Below are 20,713 nucleotides of genomic sequence, written 5' to 3'. Positions count from 1 at the left end.
GGGTTGCGATCCGTTGCCGGACAAGGAAAAAAAAAAAAAAAAAAAAAAAAAACAATTTTGCTTTGCTTCCAAAAATAATTTAAGGTAGCTCTAGTCAAATGTACAGAGGCTGTAAAATTGAAAACTGTTAACACAAGAGTAAGAGACAAAAGAGTGTAGTAAAAAATATGGCTCATCGAGAAAAGGAAGTTGTTGGTGAATATTTAGACTAACTGAAGGTATGCTAATTAAGCACCAGATTTTGGTGTAACATTTTTGGAAGCCGAGTAAAAAATATCCTTTTGTTCCATGTGATGGCTTATTAATATAATTCTTTTTTTTTTTCCTTTTTGTCTTTTTTCGTGTCCGGCAACGGATCGCAACCCTCCTGGCATTCTCCTGAATTGCAAACTTATATATCATCCTACTTACTGTATATTCTATTGGATATCTACTGAATATGTCCAAAACTGAACTCTCAATTCCCACCCCACATCTGTTCCTCTCTTTCACTACCTTTGTAAACACCACCATCATTCATCCAGTTTCAAAGGCATGGAATCATCCTTTCTCTTAAATTCTACATCTAGTTCATCAGTAAGTTCCATTGACATTACTCTCAAAATGTCTAGTGAATCTGACTATTTTCGCATCCCTACTGTTACCACCCTAAGCCAAACCACCATCCTCTCTTGTCCAGACTCTTACAGTAATCTCCTAACTGGTCCTCTTGCTTCTACCTCCTGCCCCCACCTCCATCCCACTCAATGGTGTGTTGGAGCCAACTTATGCTGGCTCGTGAGAGCTGATCCTTTGCATGTCTGCCCAAGTTCATGTTCAGTGACAGCAAGTGGCTTGAAATTGGCTGTGGTAGTAATTTTTATACCACAGAAATCAGCAAACACTACCCGTCCCCCCAGAGCTGGTTGTTTAACATTTACTAGCACACCACTGTCCAAACACCCCCCTTTCCCCCATATATTCTGCCTGGAGAAACAAAGTGGTCCTTTAACAACACAAGTCATTTCATGTGACTACTCTGTCAGAATTCTCTGATGGCTTTTTATTAAACTCAGAGTAAATCCAAAGACTTTATGATTGCTCCCAGCCCTTTGTGATCTGCCTCTGTGCTGGAGCATGGTAGATACCCAATTGATCTTTATTATATGGGTAGATTAGAGATGGGTGGGTGGGTGGGTGGGTGGATGAATCGTTTCTGTGCCATCTTAATAATCTATTGCATGAGGCCGGTTAACATTTTTCTTTTGCAATTAATGGGAGAGATGTACTTTCTTAAGACTTTTCTGATTGTTCAAAATTTAAATTTACTTCTAAATTTCCAGAACCTCCAACAGAGATCTATTTAAATATAGGTATAAGAATATATTGTAAAGTAAAATGCAGATAACTTTTGAATTTCTGTTATAAATATGCAATTCACTATTTTTCTTAATGTAAATAATTAAAATATGAGTTCAGTATATTTTGTGAGAATATTCTAGAAGAAAGTAATTTCAGAATGAGAATGTTTTGAACTTAAAAAACTATAGTGCTTATAAAGCTTTTGTTTTTGTGTCACTCTGTTTCAAGATTAGTCTGAACACTTAAAAATAATTAGTACTTATTTTGTGGTATTATATATGCTTTCTTTTGAAATCTGTTTTTTTTTTTTGGTTGAGGAGGTCGCAGTGGGTATAGTAGTAGTTGTATTTTAAATCCTAATCCAGTAGAGTATTAACAGTTATCAGGTTTATTTGTTAATTTTTAGATAGTGTAGTCTTAAAATGTCAATATTTTTGTAAGATACTGTTAAGATATTAATAAATGTAAATCAGAAATATTATCTTCTTTTATAGGGTATATTTCAGAAATCGCTGGGTAAAGACTGTCCACCCAGTAGTGCATCAGTACTGTTTGATCTCAAGTGCACATTCCACCTTTCAGATGCCACAGAAAGAAGATATTCTTAAACATCGAGTGGTTGTTGTTACATTGAATACTTCTCAGTACCTCTGTCAATTGGACCTTGAACCTGGTATGCTGACTCAAGACACAGATGTGGTGTCTCACAGGTTTAGGGCTTATGCATTCAGTTTAGACCACAGGTTGGCAAACTGCATCCCATGGGCCAAATCTGGCTTGCTGCCTGTTTTTGTAAATAAAGTTTTATTGGGTGGAATACAACTATGCCCATTTATTTACCTATTTATTGTCTGTGGATGTTTCTGTGCTGCAACAGCTGAGTTGAATAGTTGTAGCAGAGATTGTATGGCCCACAAAACCTAAAATATATATATTGTTTGTCCCTTTACCAAAAAAAATTTGCCAACTCCTTGTTAAGACATTTTAGTGACTCATATTCCATTTGTTCCGTAATTGGCCAGATAGTATTTATTTATTATTGATCATATGAAGAATTCAAATATTATCAGTGTTGGTGTTTTTTACAGTTTTCTAGACTTCTTGTTAATGCTTTTGCTTTATGCAGTGTAGAGACAACTATCATGATAAGATTTTTTATGATACACTATTAAGATTATTATACTTAAGTATAGGAACTATGTGAAATCCAAGTAATGTTATATGAAGTACAGATATAAGATGATCAGAAATTGTTCTGATAAATATGGCAGAACTTAACCATTAAAAAGTAGTATCACTTTAAAGTAGATGCTTTGGAAGAATATTCATTTATTTCTGCCATATTATAATTGTTAGCGTTGCTCAACACTTTTTTACTGTCTCCTTTTGGAATTGCTTTCAGAGCCAGTGTCAAATTCTTTTGAACATCTGAGTTCCTGGAAGGTAGAGACTGTTCTCTTCATATTGTATTCCTGGCATCTGGCCCAGGATATATAGACACCTGGAAGCCCTTGATAAACTGTTTATCTTAAATGAAAGAGTGCTGGCTAAACTTTTTTTATTGAAGATAGATTTAATTTTAGAATGGCTTCCAAATCTTTCCAATGTATCTGATGAGAAAGGTAGGCAGTCAAACTGATCGATACCATTGGGGTATAAAAAGCAATCAGACGTACCTCTCATGTAATAAGAATTATTTTCTTGTGCATGCAGCTCATAGCTGGCTGGCGAGGGCAGTTACAAAAGCAAAGTTTCAAAAAAGTTTTGAACAGTAGCAGCATCATTGGAATGAGTTATATTTCATCCCAAGTGACTTCTTTGAGTGGAACAGTACTTATTTGAAATGTAAATTTTGGTATGTTTATTTAACAATCAGTGTCTTTACTTTATGATTATACTCTGTGTATTTGCCATGTTGATTGAAAACCCAGACCTTCTAAACAGGATAGTTTTGTGAGAAAGAGTAAAGAATGGTTTTGGAGAGCTGGTGTGTAGAATAATGCACTCACTGGGAGTTGACTAAGTCCTTTTTTCTGGGTATTATTTATACATCATTTCATTTACTTCTCATATCAACCCTTGGAGGGTTATATTACAGAGAAGAAAACCAAGGCTCACAAGCTAAGTCAGTTTTTTTAATTCAAGTTACCTTTTCTAGCTTAAGCAGTGGTCATAACAATTACATGGTTTATTCAGTTCCTGATGTAAGCCTAGCTCCAATTAAAATGTTATCTAATGAAATTTTTCCAATTTGATCTTTTTTTTTTTGTCTTTTTTGTCTTTTTCCGTGTCCGGCAACGGATCACAACCCTCAGTGTTGCCCCTGTACCGGACCGGGGACCGGCAACGGGATTGCAACCCTCGGTGCTGCCCCCGTGCCTCGCTCAGCCAGAGAGCGGGATTGATCTTATTTTATATAGTTGTTTTTCTTAATTAGTCTCGTAGAACAAAAGCACAAATTCTCTTCAACAGTGAGGAAAATACATGTGTCTACATCATGCTTGGGTCGTTGTCAGTAAAGAGATGACAGTTATTGATACTTGTACTGTCAGCCATAGCCATTTGTTTAAATGGATGATGATGATGGTTATTACTGCCAGTCAGTAAGATTTAGGAAGTTCCCAACCTAGAAACTGGTTGCATTAGCAAATTGTTTAAACAGATTGTTTGGAACTTGTTAATATTCATAGAAACAGGGATAGAAAGAGAGGTGAGGTTCCTGAGCCAACTCACAAGAGGCTGGTTAATCCGTAATGCCACTGGACTCTAGAGAGTTTTATAAGTTTCCATTCTGTTGAGAAACTGCTTTGCTATGCTAGGAAAAACCATACCCCAGTGGGTTGGGGGTGTGTGTGGTGGGGGGGGGGGTGTTGGGGGGGGGGAGGTTTTTCCTTCTCTACATTGAGGCATCAAGGAGGTTTTTGCCTCTTTTTCCCGTTAGGGGCAAAAGGACTTTTTCCTCCTTCCTGCACACAGAACCCTGTGCCCTAGTGTGAGTGGCAATGGCAACCAGGACGTGGGATGCTTCCCACTGTAGGTGTTTTCATCTGGGAACATTTGATAGTGGACACTTTTGACATTTGTTATCAGTCAGTATTTTACAGAATGGTGATTTTTTAAAGCAGAGTTGGTTCTTCGATTAAAAAATTATGTATATAAGTCTAAACAATCAAATTAGTAAAATAAGCCTAAACAATGAGATTAATGAATTTACTAATATGATACCCTTTGTTTTCAATACAAGTCGGATTATAACTTTCTCTTTTATTTTAGATTTTGGGGGTGATTTTCTTTATTTTAATGTTTAATATGCATATTTAGGGTAACATTGTTTTATTTTTTGAAATAGTAGAAATACCATTGTTTCATTTTTTGGTGTTTTACCAAATAAATATTGAAAGGGCTTTAGGGCTTTCAGTGTTTAGTTGCTCTTCTTTTGGTCAAAAACCACTATCTGGTACTTTTAAAATCTTTTCTATATATACTGATTCAACCGTTAGTCCTCAGGCTCTTAGCACCAGATGCATTTACGTATCTATTATTGAGTAAAATAGGTTGTTCTTTTTAATCTCTGTTTTTTAATGATGATTTAAATTGACAATTGTCTAAATTGAGGATAGGCCTTAAAAGTACTCACAACTCTTAGATTAGGAAACTGAACTCTTCTTAGCAGAAAAGAAAACAATTCCTTCTACCTTTATTGCTGCTTTAATATGCTTTACTGTGTTTATGCTGTATTTTCCAGGGTTTTTCACGCACATTCTGTTAGACGAAGCTGCCCAGGCCATGGAGTGTGAAACCATTATGCCTCTAGCATTAGCAACTAAAAACACTCGGATTGTCTTGGCTGGTGATCACATGCAGGTAAGTTCTAAATCATTGTATTGAAAGTAACTTTTAATTATATTTTGATGCTTAATATTCTATATCTAAAACACTTTATGAACTTGTGCCATGTATTACCATTTAAGTACATTACGTATTTCTGTATTAATAGTCAAAAATATTGGTATTTCTGAAAAAAAATTACCATTTCACTATTCTTTTTCTTCTTTGTTCGGATAGACAGCTTGGAAGGAATGAGATCTACCAGTGTTATAATTTTTATGTTTATTAATTGGAAGCTCATTTGGAAGCTCAGTTTTCTATAGTATGAATATCTGATTCTTATTAATTTTTTAAAAATAAAATTTAAATTATCCGTTCTACAGTTCCCTAAAACCTGTCTCTAATATTTATTTTCCTGAAGGGTTAATTTTTTGATATTATAGGAAACAAAGGGCCTAATTAAAAATTGTAGTCAAAATCTCAAAGAATATGTCTGATTTTATGTATTATGTATTTGAATATCTACTTATAAGAAAGCAAAATACAGCTTTTCTACTAAGATATCTATTTTACAAAGCCATAATTTGGGGTTCTTTCTCTTTTTTTATTTTCCCCCTCTCCCCCCCGAGGGGTTCTTTCTCTTCTCCCACAGTCGATTAACATTGCACCTATGTGGTATTATAGCTGTCAAGGCATCCAGGAAAGAATTGAATGTAGTGGAACAAATTCTGTTTTTGTTCCTTTGCCTAAACTATTTTAATTTTATTTTTTAGCAGTAAAAGGCATAGCCAAGAATGGCTAATGATACTTTATGAGATCAAGAGGGCTCTTTTGTTAATTATTAGAAATAATTTTCTTAGTCACAGGCTGTCTGTCCTACCAGCTCATTTTAAATAGCTGATAAGTTTTTGTGAAATAAGTGATTTGACTCCTCCAGTGATGAAGTGGATTGCATCCCTGAAATTACTGAAGTCGTAGCTATTTATTATTATGTGGAAGAGCCCTTTGTTAGCCTATGTGTAGAAACTCTAGGTTAGTGTTGGTATAATTCAAAGAAATGTTAGAAATTTTAGGCTAGTTCTTTATGGTAATAAAATTGCTCATAGAAAATACTGATTTTTCTTTCTCCAGCATTCAACATGTTGAGGTTTAGTCCATCTGAAGTTTGAGCACAGTGGATTTTTTTTATTTGTTTATTGAGTGAAATTTTCTCTGTATGTTTGTCTGTTACAGCTCAGTCCTTTTGTTTACAGCGAGTTTGCCAGGGAGAGAAACCTTCACGTTTCATTACTTGATCGACTCTATGAGCATTACCCTGCCGAGTTCCCATGTAGGATCCTCCTATGTGAGAACTATCGCTCCCATGAAGCTATCATCAAGTAGGTGTGAACTGCCCCCTCTGTATCACACTTTTTGTGATCTGGCAGGAGGGAACACAGAACAGCACTGTTACTAGAGACAGATTATTCCCAGCAGAGTTATTTATATGGTGTCCCTATTGTTACAAATTATGTTTAATTTTGTGTCTTGAAAAGAATGCCTTGAAAGTCAGAATTGTAATTTTTTACCAAGTAGGGCAAGTCTGGAAACTAAAACTTTAGATTCTACTAGCTATGATACATATTTATATATATGTGTTTGTGACTAAATACTATATGAGAATCGACTTGCTATAATAAACAAGAATATTTACAAAGTATATACTGGTTTGCTTATATGTCTCTGGCTGTGTTATAAAAGGAATCTGTTTTAAAAGAAAGGAAGAAAGAAAAGAAGAAAGGGAGGGAGAAAAAGTATGAAACTTTAATAAGTTTTTATAAGATTTCTATTTTTTTTTTTTTTTTGTCTTTTGTCTTTTTCCGTGTCCGGCAACGGATCGCAACCCTCAGTGTTGCCCCCGTACTGGACCGGGGACCGGCAACGGGATCGCAACCCTCGGTGTTGCTCCCGCGCCTCGCTCAGCCAGTGAGCGGGAACCGGTCTGTCTGTATGTGGGATCCGAACCCTCGGGCGGGAGCGCCGCCGCGCTTCCCAAGCAGCGCACTATCCAGTGCGCCACTGGGCCGGCCCTATAAGATTTCTATTAAATATAGTGTGCATAAATGACAGCTCAGTAAATTGCCACAATCTAAACACATCATGTGATCAGTATCTGGATAAGAAACAGAACATTACCAGCATTCTGGGTGGCTCCTTCGTGTTCATTTCCAGCCACTACCCACTCCAGAAACTTATACTTTTTAAAGTTTAGTATAATTTGTAATATCAATTATGTTAGTCATGTGAAAACCATTTTTATGTTTTATCCAACTGAAAGCAGTTGGATAGATATTATTTTATCAATATTTAAAAATATGATTCCTCTTTTATTGTTGCCAGTCACTTGCTGCAGTCAGTGAAGAGTCAAGTACTAGATGGTATTTTCAACAGTAAAGTATATTCATTTTATAGTTGAAGGCTTCAGTGTCCTTCAGTTTTGTGCATTGTTTCAATGTCTGTATATATCTATGTGTTTGTATGTATATGATCCACATAAATAAAAATATGTATTAACTAATAAATACACTGGCTAGCAAATTTCCTCATAGAGCAGAGATCTCATTTAGTATTGAACTGTCATTATTTCTTCCTTTTCTTTCTATATTCTGGCTTCATACCTTACCAACGTCAATTTAACAATGGTATGCTAGGAGCCTACTCTGTTGCTATTGCTGTGGTTATTTTTGGAGAAATTCTTGTCATCATAGGTATTAGGTGTTTGGACTAAAATTAAGCATAGACATAAAGCAATACTGTTAGAATTGACTGGCTTTTTTTTTTCCTTGTGGGCGAATTTAATTTTGATGATCTATTACTCTTTTTTTTTTTGTTTGTTTGTTTCCCATCTTTTTCTACAGTTACACATCTGAGCTTTTCTATGAGGGCAACCTTGTGGGCGAATTTAATTTTGATGATCTATTACTCTTTTTTTGTTTGTTTGTTTGTTTCCCATCTTTTTCTACAGTTACACATCTGAGCTTTTCTATGAGGGCAAACTGATGGCCAGTGGAAAGCAACCAGCACACAAGGATTTCTACCCATTAACTTTCTTTACAGCACGAGGGGAAGATGTACAAGAAAAAAATAGCACAGCTTTTTATAATAATGCTGAGGTACCTTAGTTCTTTTTGCAAATTTTGTCTGTCTGATTTTGTTGGGCATTTATTTAACATTTTGGGTTGACATTTTATTGTGTATTGACTTCATTTACATGAAAATATTATGTAAAATTTATTCTTTCTTGTATAACATTGATTTGTTAAGATGAGTCTCCTATAGGAAACAAAAAATTTGATTTACTTTTTGTCTTATGATAAAACAAAAAATACGTGACTTAATTTAAAAGAAAAGCCAATATTATTGTCATATAGACCATTATTGTTAGACATCTAAAATAGATCTAATTAAATTTGGTAGTGCATACTCAAATGAGGTATTGTTTTAGATGAGTAAGACGTGAATTGTGGAATCCTGTGTTCCAAAGAGATTATACAGACCCAGCTAATGATGTTGATGTCCCATTATGTGCCCCTTCTTATATAGTTCTCTTACAATTTCTGGCTTTTTAAGGTGAGAGAGACTAAGAGGCGTCAGATCAGACAGGACAAAAACATGGTGCAGTCTTCAGGGGATGATAGGCCAGAAACCCTGGGGTTAAGTTCTGGACTTCAGGAAACTTGGAGAAGGGAGGAGCACGTGGTTGATTATTCGGGGAATGGTTCTTGTTCGCTCATCTTCACCATCCTATGCTTTATTCATTTTACTTACAATCAATTGGCTTTTATTATATAATAGTAATTCATCTTTTCTTTTAAAAATTGCTCAGAGGCCTGTAGTTAGAAGTCAGTACATGAAAATCATCAGTACTCACTTGATAAAATCCTAGCCAGGGACAAAGAAACTTGACATTTTAGTTAGTCTGTGCCATTTCATTTTAGGAAAAGGTAGACTTTTCTTTAAATATTTGAAATATTGAAAATAACTGTAGGGTTCCTCTTTATTATTTTTGCAATCTGGTTGGAAACCACTGGCCGGGAAACCAGCCATGGTATTGGGTGGGGAGGCAGACAGGCACCAGCAAGCAGAGCCTGAAATCCAGAAGGCTCAGTGGTCCTACTGTGACATCAGGGCTAGAGCTGAGCCCTAGTTTTGATCCTGAGGTGAGGTTGATGTTTGCCCAAGGCTCAGTTTCTCAGTCTGGGTTACTTGTTCCTTCACAGTGACATGGTTTATTTCCCAGTAACCTACAAGTTGTAGGATTGATAAGGTGCATCTTCCTGGACTTTCAATTTTATCCAAGAATTTTTTGGAAAAATATGTATTTTTTCATATTAAAAAAGCAGAGACAACATTTGTGTGACCTTTAAATATTACACATGTAACTTTAGAGAAATTTCAGGCCACTTGAACTTCACGAGAGCTTGGTTTTTTCAGTTACTCTTTTAAGCTCCATGAGTTACTGCAGTTAAAAATTTGGTGGCACATTGCTCCAGGTGCTCTCTTTACAAGGGGCAAAAACTGATCCTTATTCACTGCAGCTGAGTACCAGTGTAGGCATTTTGAATTTTTAAATGCCAGTGTAGGCATATTTGGACACTAAAGTATTTTTAGAAGCCCTGGACTCTTCTTGATGGTATGTAATTTAAAGGTGAAGTGTAAATTAAGGGTGAAGACCAGCCAACAGCCATCAGCTGACACCAAACCATAGCCAGGATTAGGACAAATTTGGATCAGAAAGACAGGCTTTCAGAAATCACTACCTTCTAGTGGTAAAAGTCCAGCCAGGCTATTTCATTAACCTTGCAATAAAATAAAAAAACAGGCTGTTGGCTGGTCTTCTATTTTGTCTTACAGAGCAAACACATCAAATGGCACCAGTTACATTGATAGGTAGAAAATGAGATCTCATCTTTTATAAAGATTCTGACTAAAATTTAGGAGGGCATTTGAGAATAGTTTAAATTCCACTTTTATGAAAATAAGATATTACATAGTGTTACAGTCAAAGTGAACTTAAAACAGAGGTTGGAATTAAAAGTAAAATTAAAGAACCTGGAGCTTAAGGAATAATCATAGTATTTTTGTTGTGTATAACTCTCCATTGTTTGGGGAACACATTTTTAAGTCTAATATCATATACTTTGTGTATCGTTTGAATTTGTGTCTTTTACATGCTTAAAGTGGTAGAATAAGAATAAGATCATCCTTTTTTCGGGCCGGCCCGGTGGCACACTGCTATAGTGCACCGCTTGGGAAGCGCGGTGGCGCTCCCGCCGAGGGTTTGGATCCCACATACAGACCGGTTCCCGCTCACTGGCTGAGCGAGGCGCGGGAGCAGCACCAAGGGTTGCGATCCCGTTGCCGGTCCCGGTCCGGTATGGGGGCGACACTGAGGGTTGCGATCCGTTGCCGGACACGGAAAAAGACAAAAAAAAAAAAAAAAGATCATCCTTTTTTCGGGCCGGCCCGGTGGCACACTGCTATAGTGCACCGCTTGGGAAGCGCGGTGGCACTCCCGCCGAGGGTTTGGATCCCACATACAGACCGGTTCCCGCTCACTGGCTGAGCGAGGCGCGGGAGCAGCACCAAGGGTTGCGATCCCGTTGCCGGTCCCGGTCCGGTATGGGGGCGACACTGAGGGTTGCGATCCGTTGCCGGACACGGAAAAAGACAAAAAAAAAAAAAAAAGATCATCCTTTTTTCCCCTTGATTCTGAATTCATATCCCATAATAATGGTCTCAATTTAATGCTAAGTTGAAAAAAGCATAATTTAAATACTAAGTACCAAGATATAATTCTTAACCTTGAGAAATTCAGTCTGAAGGGAGGAGCTGTGGAAACAACCATAACAGTATGTTTAAGTGAGAGGTAGACAGGGCTGTAGATAAATGAAAAATGAATCCATTGGGTTTGGTGGGTCCTGAGGCATAGAGGAAAATGCCCCATATATTTTGGGAATCTGTAGTTAGTTGTATATGTATTTATAATTGTTATATCTTCCTGATGGATTGACCTTTTTATGATTATAAAATGTCCTTTATCTCTAGTAATTTTTTTTTGCTTTAAAGTCAGTTTGTCTGATATTAGTATAACTAGTCTATCTTGTTCATTGTTGCTCCTTCCATGAATTATCTTTTTCCATCCTTTTTTTTCATCCTATTTATACCTTTGAATCTAAAGTGTGTCTCTTTTAGACAGCATATCATTGGATCTTGTTATTTAAAAAAAAAATCTAGCCTGAAAATCTCTGCCTTTTGATTGGATTGTTTAATCCATTCACATTTAATATTATTATAGATATGGTTGGGTTTTTCTCTGGCTTTTGTTTTTCTTCTATGTCTCATGCATTTTTTTGCCCCTCTGTTTCTCTTTTAGTGCTATCTTTTGTATTAAGTCCATGTTTTCTAATGTCACATTTTTTAATGTCTTTAATTGTTTTTTAACTATATTTTTTGAGTTATTTTCTTAGCAGTTACTTTAGGGCTTACTATACACATCTACACTTATCAGAATCCACTTAAAATTTATACTAACTTAATTCCAATGAGATATAGAAACTTTACTCTGACATGATTCTATTCCCTCCCCTCCCTTTTTGTGCTTTAATGTTATACCTATTATTCCTATATATTACAAACTCAGCAATACATTGTTATAATTATTACTTTATGTAATTTTATGTCTTTTAAAAATTCTAAGAGAAGAAAGGAGGATAAATGCATATTTATAGAATTTGCTTTATTAACATTCTTGTTTACTGTTTCTGAGTCTTTTTTCTTTTCTCTATGGATCTGGTGCCATTTTTCACCCACATCTTTTGTGTGCTATCATCAAACATACTACATTTTTATATGTTGTAGCCTAACAATACAATTGTATACATATTGTCTTATGCAATTGCTCTTTAAGTCAGGAGGAGAAAGGAGAAGAAATATGCTGTTTTACTGTCTTTTATATTTATCCACATAATTACTTTTTTTTTAAAGATGACCGGTAAGGGGATCTTAACCCTTGACTTGGTGTTGTCAGCACCACACTGTTCCAGCTGAGGAAACCGGGCCATCTCTATGTAGGGATCCGAACCCGTGGCCTTGGTGTTATCAGCACCACACTCTCCCAAGTGAGCCCCTGTAATTACTTTTTTAGTAGCACGCTTTGTTTGTGTGGATTTTAATTAATGTTTTGTATCATTTGCTTTCATCTTGAAGAACTTCCTTTGGTATTTCCTCAGGGAGAGTCTGCTTGTAAGGAATTCTCTCACTTTTTGCTTATCTGGTAATGTCTTTGTTTACCTTCATTTTTGAAAGGTAGTTTTTCTGGAAATGAGATTATTAGTTGAACTTTTTCAGTGCATGGAAATATGTTTTTTCACTGTTTTCTGGACTCCATTGTTTCTGATGAGACATCATCTGTTGATCTTATTGGAATCCTTTGTAAACAATGAGTTGTTTTTCTCTTGCTGTTTTCAAGATTTTACTTTTTCTTTGACTTTTTGGCATTTTAACTCTGACATGTCTGGGTATAGAACTCCTTGCATTCATCTTACTTAAAGTTCATTGAGCTTATTCACATAGATCAATGTTTTTCTTCAGATATGGAAAATTTTTAGCCATTATTTCTTTTTTTTTTTTTTTTTCCCTTTTTTGTCTTTTTTCGTGACCAGCAACGGATCACAACCCTCAGTGTTGCGCCCGTACCGGACCGGGACCGGCAACGGGATCGCAACCCTCGATGTTGCTCCCGGACCTCGCTCTGCCAGTGAGCGGCCAGTCTGTATGTGGGATCCGAACCCTCGGCGGGAGCGCTGCCGCGCTTCCCCAGCGGCGCACTGTAGCAGTGCGCCACCGGGCCGGCCCCGCCATTATTTCTTTGAACATTTTTTCTGTTCCTTTCTGTCTCTCCTCTCCTGTTGGTTCTCCTGTTATATGTATGTTGGTGAGTTTAATGGTGTCCCTCAATTCTCTGAGGCTTTGTTCATTATTTTTTCTTTCTGTTCTTCAAATTGCATAATCTCTACCTTCAAATCTGCTTTTGTTAGCTCAAATCTACTGTTGATTCCTACTAGTACATTTTTTATTTGTTATTTTTACTTTTCAACTCTCTTAGGCATAAATTGCTCCATAGTTTGATCCAGGGTCCCTTGACAGAAGCAGAGCATAGACAGTTTGTGAGGCTTACTCTCACCCTCTCCTGTACAGAACTTATGGAGCAGTTGCTGGGAGAGGATGTGGATTTGCTTTTTCATTGGCTGTTCCATCTGCATCCACCCTGTGGAGCAGGAGCTCTGTGTGTACTGTGTGTGATCTATGCTGCAGTCCAGGTTCTGCCATCAAGCTACTGCCACCACCCAGTGTGGATTTTCTGCAACCCAGACCAGAGGAGGTTGGGATCTGCTAATATTCACTGGCTACTGAGTCTACACAGGGTTAGGTCTTCTGTCCTGGAAAGCTGGAGAAGATGGGAACCATAGCTTGGCTACCAAGCTTGTTGGATCAGCTCTCTTGCAATACAGAGGGAGACTGCATTTTTCATCTGCTGTTCTACTCAGATTCTCTCTATGTAGCAGGAGATGGGGGTGGGGGAACAGGCACCACCCAACTATTGCCAACTGCTCAATATAGGCCTTCTGCAGCACAGATCTGTGGGAAATGGGATCTGCTGTGTTTACCACCTGCCAGAACTACCTGGAGTAGCTCTTTCACCCATGGAGCTGGGGTTGATGGGCATTGCCTCTTGGACATTGAAACAGTTAGAGCTGTGGGGGATAGGTGCAGTCCCTAGCTTGAATGCCCTGGCTTCTCATTGTTTCTCTTGAGTTCCTGTAGATTTTGTTGAGTAAATGCTTTTCAATTTCTTGTAAGCACTTTGATCAATCTTCTGTATTTTTGCTAATTTTGACCATCTTAAAGATGTCTGTCTGGGAAAGATGTTTCCCCAAGCTTCTCATACCATTGTTCCAAATCTGTGTGTTTTGATGACAGTTTTGTGTTGCCTAGAATGTAAGGGTGTGAACAGAGGGATAAATTGGAGAAATGGTTATATGTTTCTTAGTGGTAGGAACTCTGTGTATTTTGGGGACGGGGGCAGCAGAGGTGCCTTCCCAACTTTCATCTACCACTATAACTGACCACGTGGGTAAAGACAGTTTTTTCTTATTTCTTATTGCAGTAGACTTAGCTCCACCTTTCTTATTCCTGATAGGATACCAACCAGTCTTTAGTCCAGTTGGCTCTTCAGAATTCCTGGGCAGTCTGTGTATTTGAGGCACTTTCTGTTTTGTCTTTATAACAATAAGACAACTATATTCTTTAACTCTGTCGTTTATTGAATTTGTGTCTGGAAATGGGAACTGCTTCCTAGCCAATGATCCTCAAGTTCTTGAAACGATAATGTCAAATTTTACTAAGCATATTTAACATTGTAAATTTAAATACATTCTTTAAAAATTTTTTATTGTAACATAGTAGGTTGTACATATCTGTGGGGTACAGAGTTGAATATCAATACCTGTGTATAATATGTGATGCTCAAGTCAGGGTAATTAGTATATTCAAAAATAAACAATGTAACCATTTTTCACGGCCCTTTACTAATTCCTCTCTTATGCCTCCTCTCCCTTTCCCACTTCTGGTAACCTCAAGATGTCTTTTAAGTACATTATTTTTTAATAAATAGTAAATAAATAATGTACTTAAGTGACATCTTTTACATTTCCTCCTTCCTGTATATGCCCCTAGACTCTTACCTGACCCTGTACTGAACTTGGGTAATATACGAGGCTACTTCAAAAACTTTATGGAAAGAATCATATTATCTTTTAATTCTATTTTTCCATGAACTTTTTTGAAGTACCTGTGTATATATATATATATATTTTTTGTCTTTTTTCCGTGTCCGGCAACGGATCGCAACCCTNCATGGAAAGAATCATATTATCTTTTAATTCTATTTTTCCATGAACTTTTTTGAAGTACCTGTGTATATTTTTTTTTTTTTTTGTCTTTTTTCCGTGTCCGGCAACGGATCGCAACCCTCAGTGTTGCCCCCGTACCGGACCGGGGACCGGCAACGGGATCGCAACCCTCGGTGTTGCTCCCGCGCCTCGCTCAGCCAGTGAGCGGGAACCGGTCTGTATGTGGGATCCGAACCCTCGGGCACGAGCGCCGCCGCGCTTCCCAAGCAGCGCACTATCCAGTGCGCCACTGGGCCGGCCCTATATTTTTTTATTAGAACTTTGTTTTCTAAACAAACAGTAGTCTCTTAGCAGGTAAGGAACATGTTTTATTAATCTTTGTATCCCCCACTGTGCCAAACATTGAAACTGTTTGATCAATTCATTGAAGTAAAATAGATCAAACTACACAAAAAACCCTACCATAATCCAATAAGTGTGATCCAAAAAATTTATTGTGTAAAATGTGGTATTTTAATGAAATAGCCTGGCTGGACTTTTACCACTAGAAGGTAGTGATTTCTGAAAGTCTGTCTTATCCAAATTTGTCCTAATCCTGGCTATGGTTTGGTGTCAGCTGATGGCTGTTGGCTGGTCTGCTTAGTTATATCAGTGGGGGAAGGAGCAATGCTAGACCTTGTACCCCATTAAGAAGACTTAATGGTAGCACTGATTGCAGGAGTTTTCTAGTTCATTGGTTGGTTTCATTGGCCTGATCTGGACACAGTGGACTGAGAAATACTGGAGATGTGGGAACTTATTTCCTTGCTTTCTCCAGTTTCATGGCCTTATTCTTGAACTTGAGCCTGTCCTCATTTAGGAATGGGGGCTTGGGTGAAGGATGGGGCCGTTGCCAGTTACATTGTCTCTAATTTTCACATTTCCACTGATTGCATTATTATAGATTTTTACTGTTTGAAATGTAAATAAAGTTTTTTTTAATTTCACTGTTCACATCAGTAACGAATTACTCCCATTTAGAGGTAATTTTTTAAATGGTATTTGCTAAAATGGAATTTTTTATAAGTCTATTTCAGTTACTAATTCTTTTCTCCAAACACTGGTGGTAACTTTATTATGTATGTGTATATTTGTTTAAAGGTATTTGAAGTGGTGGAACGTGTAGAAGAGTTAAGAAGGAAGTGGCCAGTAGCATGGGGGAAGTTAGATGATGGCAGTATTGGTGTGGTGACTCCTTACGCTGATCAAGTGTTTAGGATACGTGCTGAACTTCGAAAAAAGAGATTATCTGATGTTAATGTGGAAAGGGTGCTAAATGTTCAAGGTAAGTATTAATAGAAATGAATTAAATTATTTAAATGCATGAGTCTTAAATTGTGTTCACATTTGATTTTTCAATTGTCAGGATCTCTTTCTTGGACAAGCAATTATGTATTCATTTCATACCAAGTTCTTTAATGTCAAGTTTGGCAATTAAAGGTCAAACTCATTTACATATTTATTAAATTTTTATATCCGAATAAAAGAAGTATTATCAAATGGACTTTTCCCGTGATCATTAATTATATAAATGCCATGTAATATCTGTATGCTGTAGTTACAATCATGATAGAATATAACATATGTTGTTGTTATATTGTACCTGAGGACTAGTTTCTTTGTAAAGATTTTATCTATAGAGTTTCTTGAGTGAATAGTTACCAGCAACTCTTTTAAATTGTCTTCATGTAATTAATTGCTGTAAAATCTGTGTTTTTAAATATATGTAGCAACACTATGATGTGAGTGCTAAAAAAAAGCCCGGTACAATGTTAGGTTGCATGGTCATATATAATAGCAAGAGTAATACAATGTCTAGATTATAGAGGAGAAGTAGCTCCACTATATCATGTGTTGTCCAGAACATGCAGAATCTGGGTGAGCATAAACTAGAAAGCACCAGAGGAGATTTAGGAGAGTTAATGGTCTAGAGACTGTCATGTGAGAGTCAAGAATGGTTGAAACAACTAGGATTGTTTGGCCTAGAAAAGAGTAAAAGATGGACATTAAAAGTGTATTCAGATATTTGGAGATTTATCATAGAATGGGGGGATAGATATGTTACTATAAAAGAGCATAAGAAAGATGTACAAACCAGACTCTCTGTAAGGCTTCCTAATGGAATCAGCTGTCTCTGCCCTGGTTGGCCAGAGGATTGATGATGACCCTGCTTCAAGGAAGGGTCCTTGTATTGGGTGGGAACTTGGACTAGATAATCTCTAAGGTTGGTTCCCGCAGTAATATTAAAATACATTTTTTTATTGTGATAAAATATACATAACTTAAGATTTACCATTTTAACCATATTTATGTGTGTTAAGCACATTCACATGGTAATGCAGCCATCACCATCACCCATCTCCAGAACTTTTTTTTATCTTCCCTAACTAAAACTTTGTACCCATTAGACAACAACTCCCCTTCCCACCTTCCCCCTAGCCCCTGGGGGGACCATTCTACTTTCTGTCTTTATGAATTTGACTATTCTAGGTACCTCATACAAGTGGAAACAAATAGTATTTGTCCTTTTACAACTGGCTTATTTTACTTAGCATAATGTCTTCAAAGTTCATCCATGTCATAGCATGTGTCAGAATTTCATGCCCTTTTAAGGCTGAATAATTCATTGTATGTATATACCACATTTTGTTCATCCATTCATCTGCCCCTCGACACGTGGCTTACTTCTACCTGTTGGCTATTGTGAATAATGCTGCCATGAACATGGGTATGCAAATCTGTCTTCGAGACCTTGCTTTCAGTTTTTTGAGAGTATACCCAGTTGTGGAATTGCTGAATCTTATGGTAATTCTGTGTTTAATTTTTTGAGGAACTGCCATACTGTTTTCCACAGCAGCTGCACCATTTTACATTCCCACCAGCAGTGCACAAGGGTTTCAATTTCTCCAGATCCTCACCAACATCTGTTCTTTAGCAACTACATTTTAAGAAATGTAATGCTTGGGCCGCCCCGGTGGCGCACTGCTACAGTGCGCCGCTTGGGAGCACGGCGGCGCTCCCGTCGCGGGTTCGGATCCCACGTACAGACCGGTTCCCGCTCACTGGCTGAGCGAGGTGCGGATGCAGCACCGAGGGGTGTGATCCCGGTGCCGGTCCCGGTCCGGTACGGGCGCGACACTGAGGGGTGCGATCCGTTGCCAGACACGAAAAAAGACAAAAAAAAAAAAAAAGAAATGTAATGCTGGGGCCGGCCCGGTGGCGCACTGCTACAGTGCGCCGCTTGGGAGCACGGCGGCGCTCCCGTCGCGGGTTCGGATCCCACGTACAGACCGGTTCCCGCTCACTGGCTGAGCGAGGTGCGGATGCAGCACCGAGGGGTGTGATCCCGGTGCCGGTCCCGGTCCGGTACGGGCGCGACACTGAGGGGTGCGATCCGTTGCCAGACACGAAAAAAGACAAAAAAAAAAAAAAAGAAATGTAATGCTGGGGCCGGCCCGGTGGCGCACTGCTACAGTGCGCCGCTTGGGAGCACGGCGGCGCTCCCGTCGCGGGTTCGGATCCCACGTACAGACCGGTTCCCGCTCACTGGCTGAGCGAGGTGCGGATGCAGCACCGAGGGGTGTGATCCCGGTGCCGGTCCCGGTCCGGTACGGGCGCGACACTGAGGGGTGCGATCCGTTGCCAGACACGAAAAAAGACAAAAAAAAAAAAAAAAGAAATGTAATGCTTTTATTATATTAGTGGTTCAGAATGATAATGTTGTCTTCTTTTTTAAATTTTTTTGTAGGAAAGCAATTCAGAGTTTTGTTTCTTAGCACAGTACGTACAAGACATACTTGTAAACATAAACAGACACCAATTAAAAAGAAAGAGCAACTTCTGGAAGATTCCACAGAGGACTTAGATTATGGTTTTTTGTCTAACTACAAGCTTCTCAATACTGCCATCACACGAGCACAATCCCTGGTTGCTGTGGTGGGTGATCCTATTGCTCTGTGCTCTATTGGAAGATGCAGGTAATTATATGTTAGTAATTGAGACATTAAAGGGGAAAATGTGAAGTGATTTGTAGCTGTATGTGTGTGTACATTTATTCATATGACCTCTTGGCTGATTAAAATCAGGTTTATTATTACTTGTTTTCCAGTGGGAACACAAAAGTGTATTACTTTGAATCTATTTATTATATGCATAGTTGTGTATTCATTCACTCAGTTATTCAGTAGATATTTCCTGAGTGCCTTCAGTGTCCTCAAGTACTCTTCTAGACACTGAAGACACATCAGCGAACAAAATAGACAAAAACCTCTCCCTGATGGGACTCACTTTTTATTGCCGAGGAGAGGAAGACCAACAATAAACTAAATAAAAATATTATGTAGTGTCTTTTGTGGTAAGTTCAGTGGAAAAGAAATAGGTCATTAGGAGAGTTAGGAGTTAGGAGGTGGGAGGACTGTTTTGTGCCTGTAAACAGTGTGGAGGCCTTACTGCAGAGGTGCCTTGGGAAGTGGGGGAGTGAGCTTTGCAGGAGTCTGGGTTAAGGTGCCCCAAGAAGGGAGAACTAGAGTCCTGAGGAGTTTTGTGTACCGTGTCTTTGACGGAGACTACATTTTCTATTGATTCCTGACTCATTTTTTAACTCTTCATTGTTACTTTATTTCCAATTTTTGATGAATTTCCTTCTCTATTCATTTTCTCTCAAGGCTTCTTAGTGTAAATAATTCTTTGTATCTGGTTAATCCAGAGGATCTTAAAATTAAGGGGGTTGGAAGTCATTACGTGTCTTTCGATAGCATTGTTAGTATTCATTAGACTAGTTACATGGAACAGTTTCTTCTAAAATATGGTTAAAGTATCAACTGAAACAAAAAATTTCTCTTTATACTCTTATGACTTATACCAGTTAATAGGAATTTTAACTTTATGAAGCCAGTAATATAAAATTTGGCCTTTGGAGTACTGAAAAACTATGTTAGCATTTAAAAAAAAAAAGCAGTTGAACAGAAATTTATAATATTATTTTATGAGAAAAAAATACTCTGGGAATTAAAATTTTATAAGTATTCTAGTACCTGTCACAGTGAATTCAAAATAGTAGAAAGAGATGCAGACAGTCCTAAATCTGCCTTGGGTAATTTTTTATTTTTGATATGTTAGAATTAAAGTAGACAAAGCTGCTAGAACATGGCCTTCTTTAAGTTTTCTGTTGCAGCATGGATATGGTAACATTTTATTGTCTGTTTTCATGGTCTAGCAGGAAAAAAAAAATTCTATGGGGAAAGAGACTATTTGGGACCTTTAAGAATAAGCAGCATGTATTGGAGTTTAAGACCCCCAAAGATGTTAATATTCTTTATAGGAGAATGCTATTAACAAAGGAATCAAGGAGAGTTTTAATTTGTGGTTACATTACAAAAAATAACCTTCTCTTTTTTAAAAAAACATACCTTGAATCTTCCAGGACTTATTTATCTGTAAACAATTCTGTTGTGACATATCTTTAATTTCATATTTTAAAAATAAATTGCCTCTCATTTGCAGCCACTAATGACAAAAAAAAAAAAAAATTGGGAGAGAGAATATAGTAATTC

At 37.6% G+C, this 20,713-nt stretch overlaps 1 protein-coding gene across 1 annotated transcript in view; it reads left to right on the top strand.

The window, feature by feature from the left end:
- HELZ (helicase with zinc finger) overlaps positions 1-20,713 on the top strand; it is a 146,325-nt gene that overhangs the window by 77,567 nt on the left and 48,045 nt on the right. The window contains exons 17-22 of the mRNA XM_008566462.1: positions 1,836-2,014; positions 5,087-5,205; positions 6,403-6,548; positions 8,174-8,321; positions 16,263-16,446; positions 18,910-19,138. Of these exons, the coding sequence (XP_008564684.1) occupies positions 1,836-2,014; positions 5,087-5,205; positions 6,403-6,548; positions 8,174-8,321; positions 16,263-16,446; positions 18,910-19,138 (1,005 nt within the window). The remainder of the gene's footprint in view (positions 1-1,835; positions 2,015-5,086; positions 5,206-6,402; positions 6,549-8,173; positions 8,322-16,262; positions 16,447-18,909; positions 19,139-20,713) is intronic.

This window comes from Galeopterus variegatus, unplaced genomic scaffold (genome assembly GCF_000696425.1).
Source record: "Galeopterus variegatus unplaced genomic scaffold, G_variegatus-3.0.2 Scaffold243, whole genome shotgun sequence".
NCBI classification, from domain to species: domain Eukaryota; kingdom Metazoa; phylum Chordata; class Mammalia; order Dermoptera; family Cynocephalidae; genus Galeopterus; species Galeopterus variegatus.
Note: the sequence above shows the minus strand (reverse complement) of the source record. Positions and strands in the feature narration are given on the sequence as shown.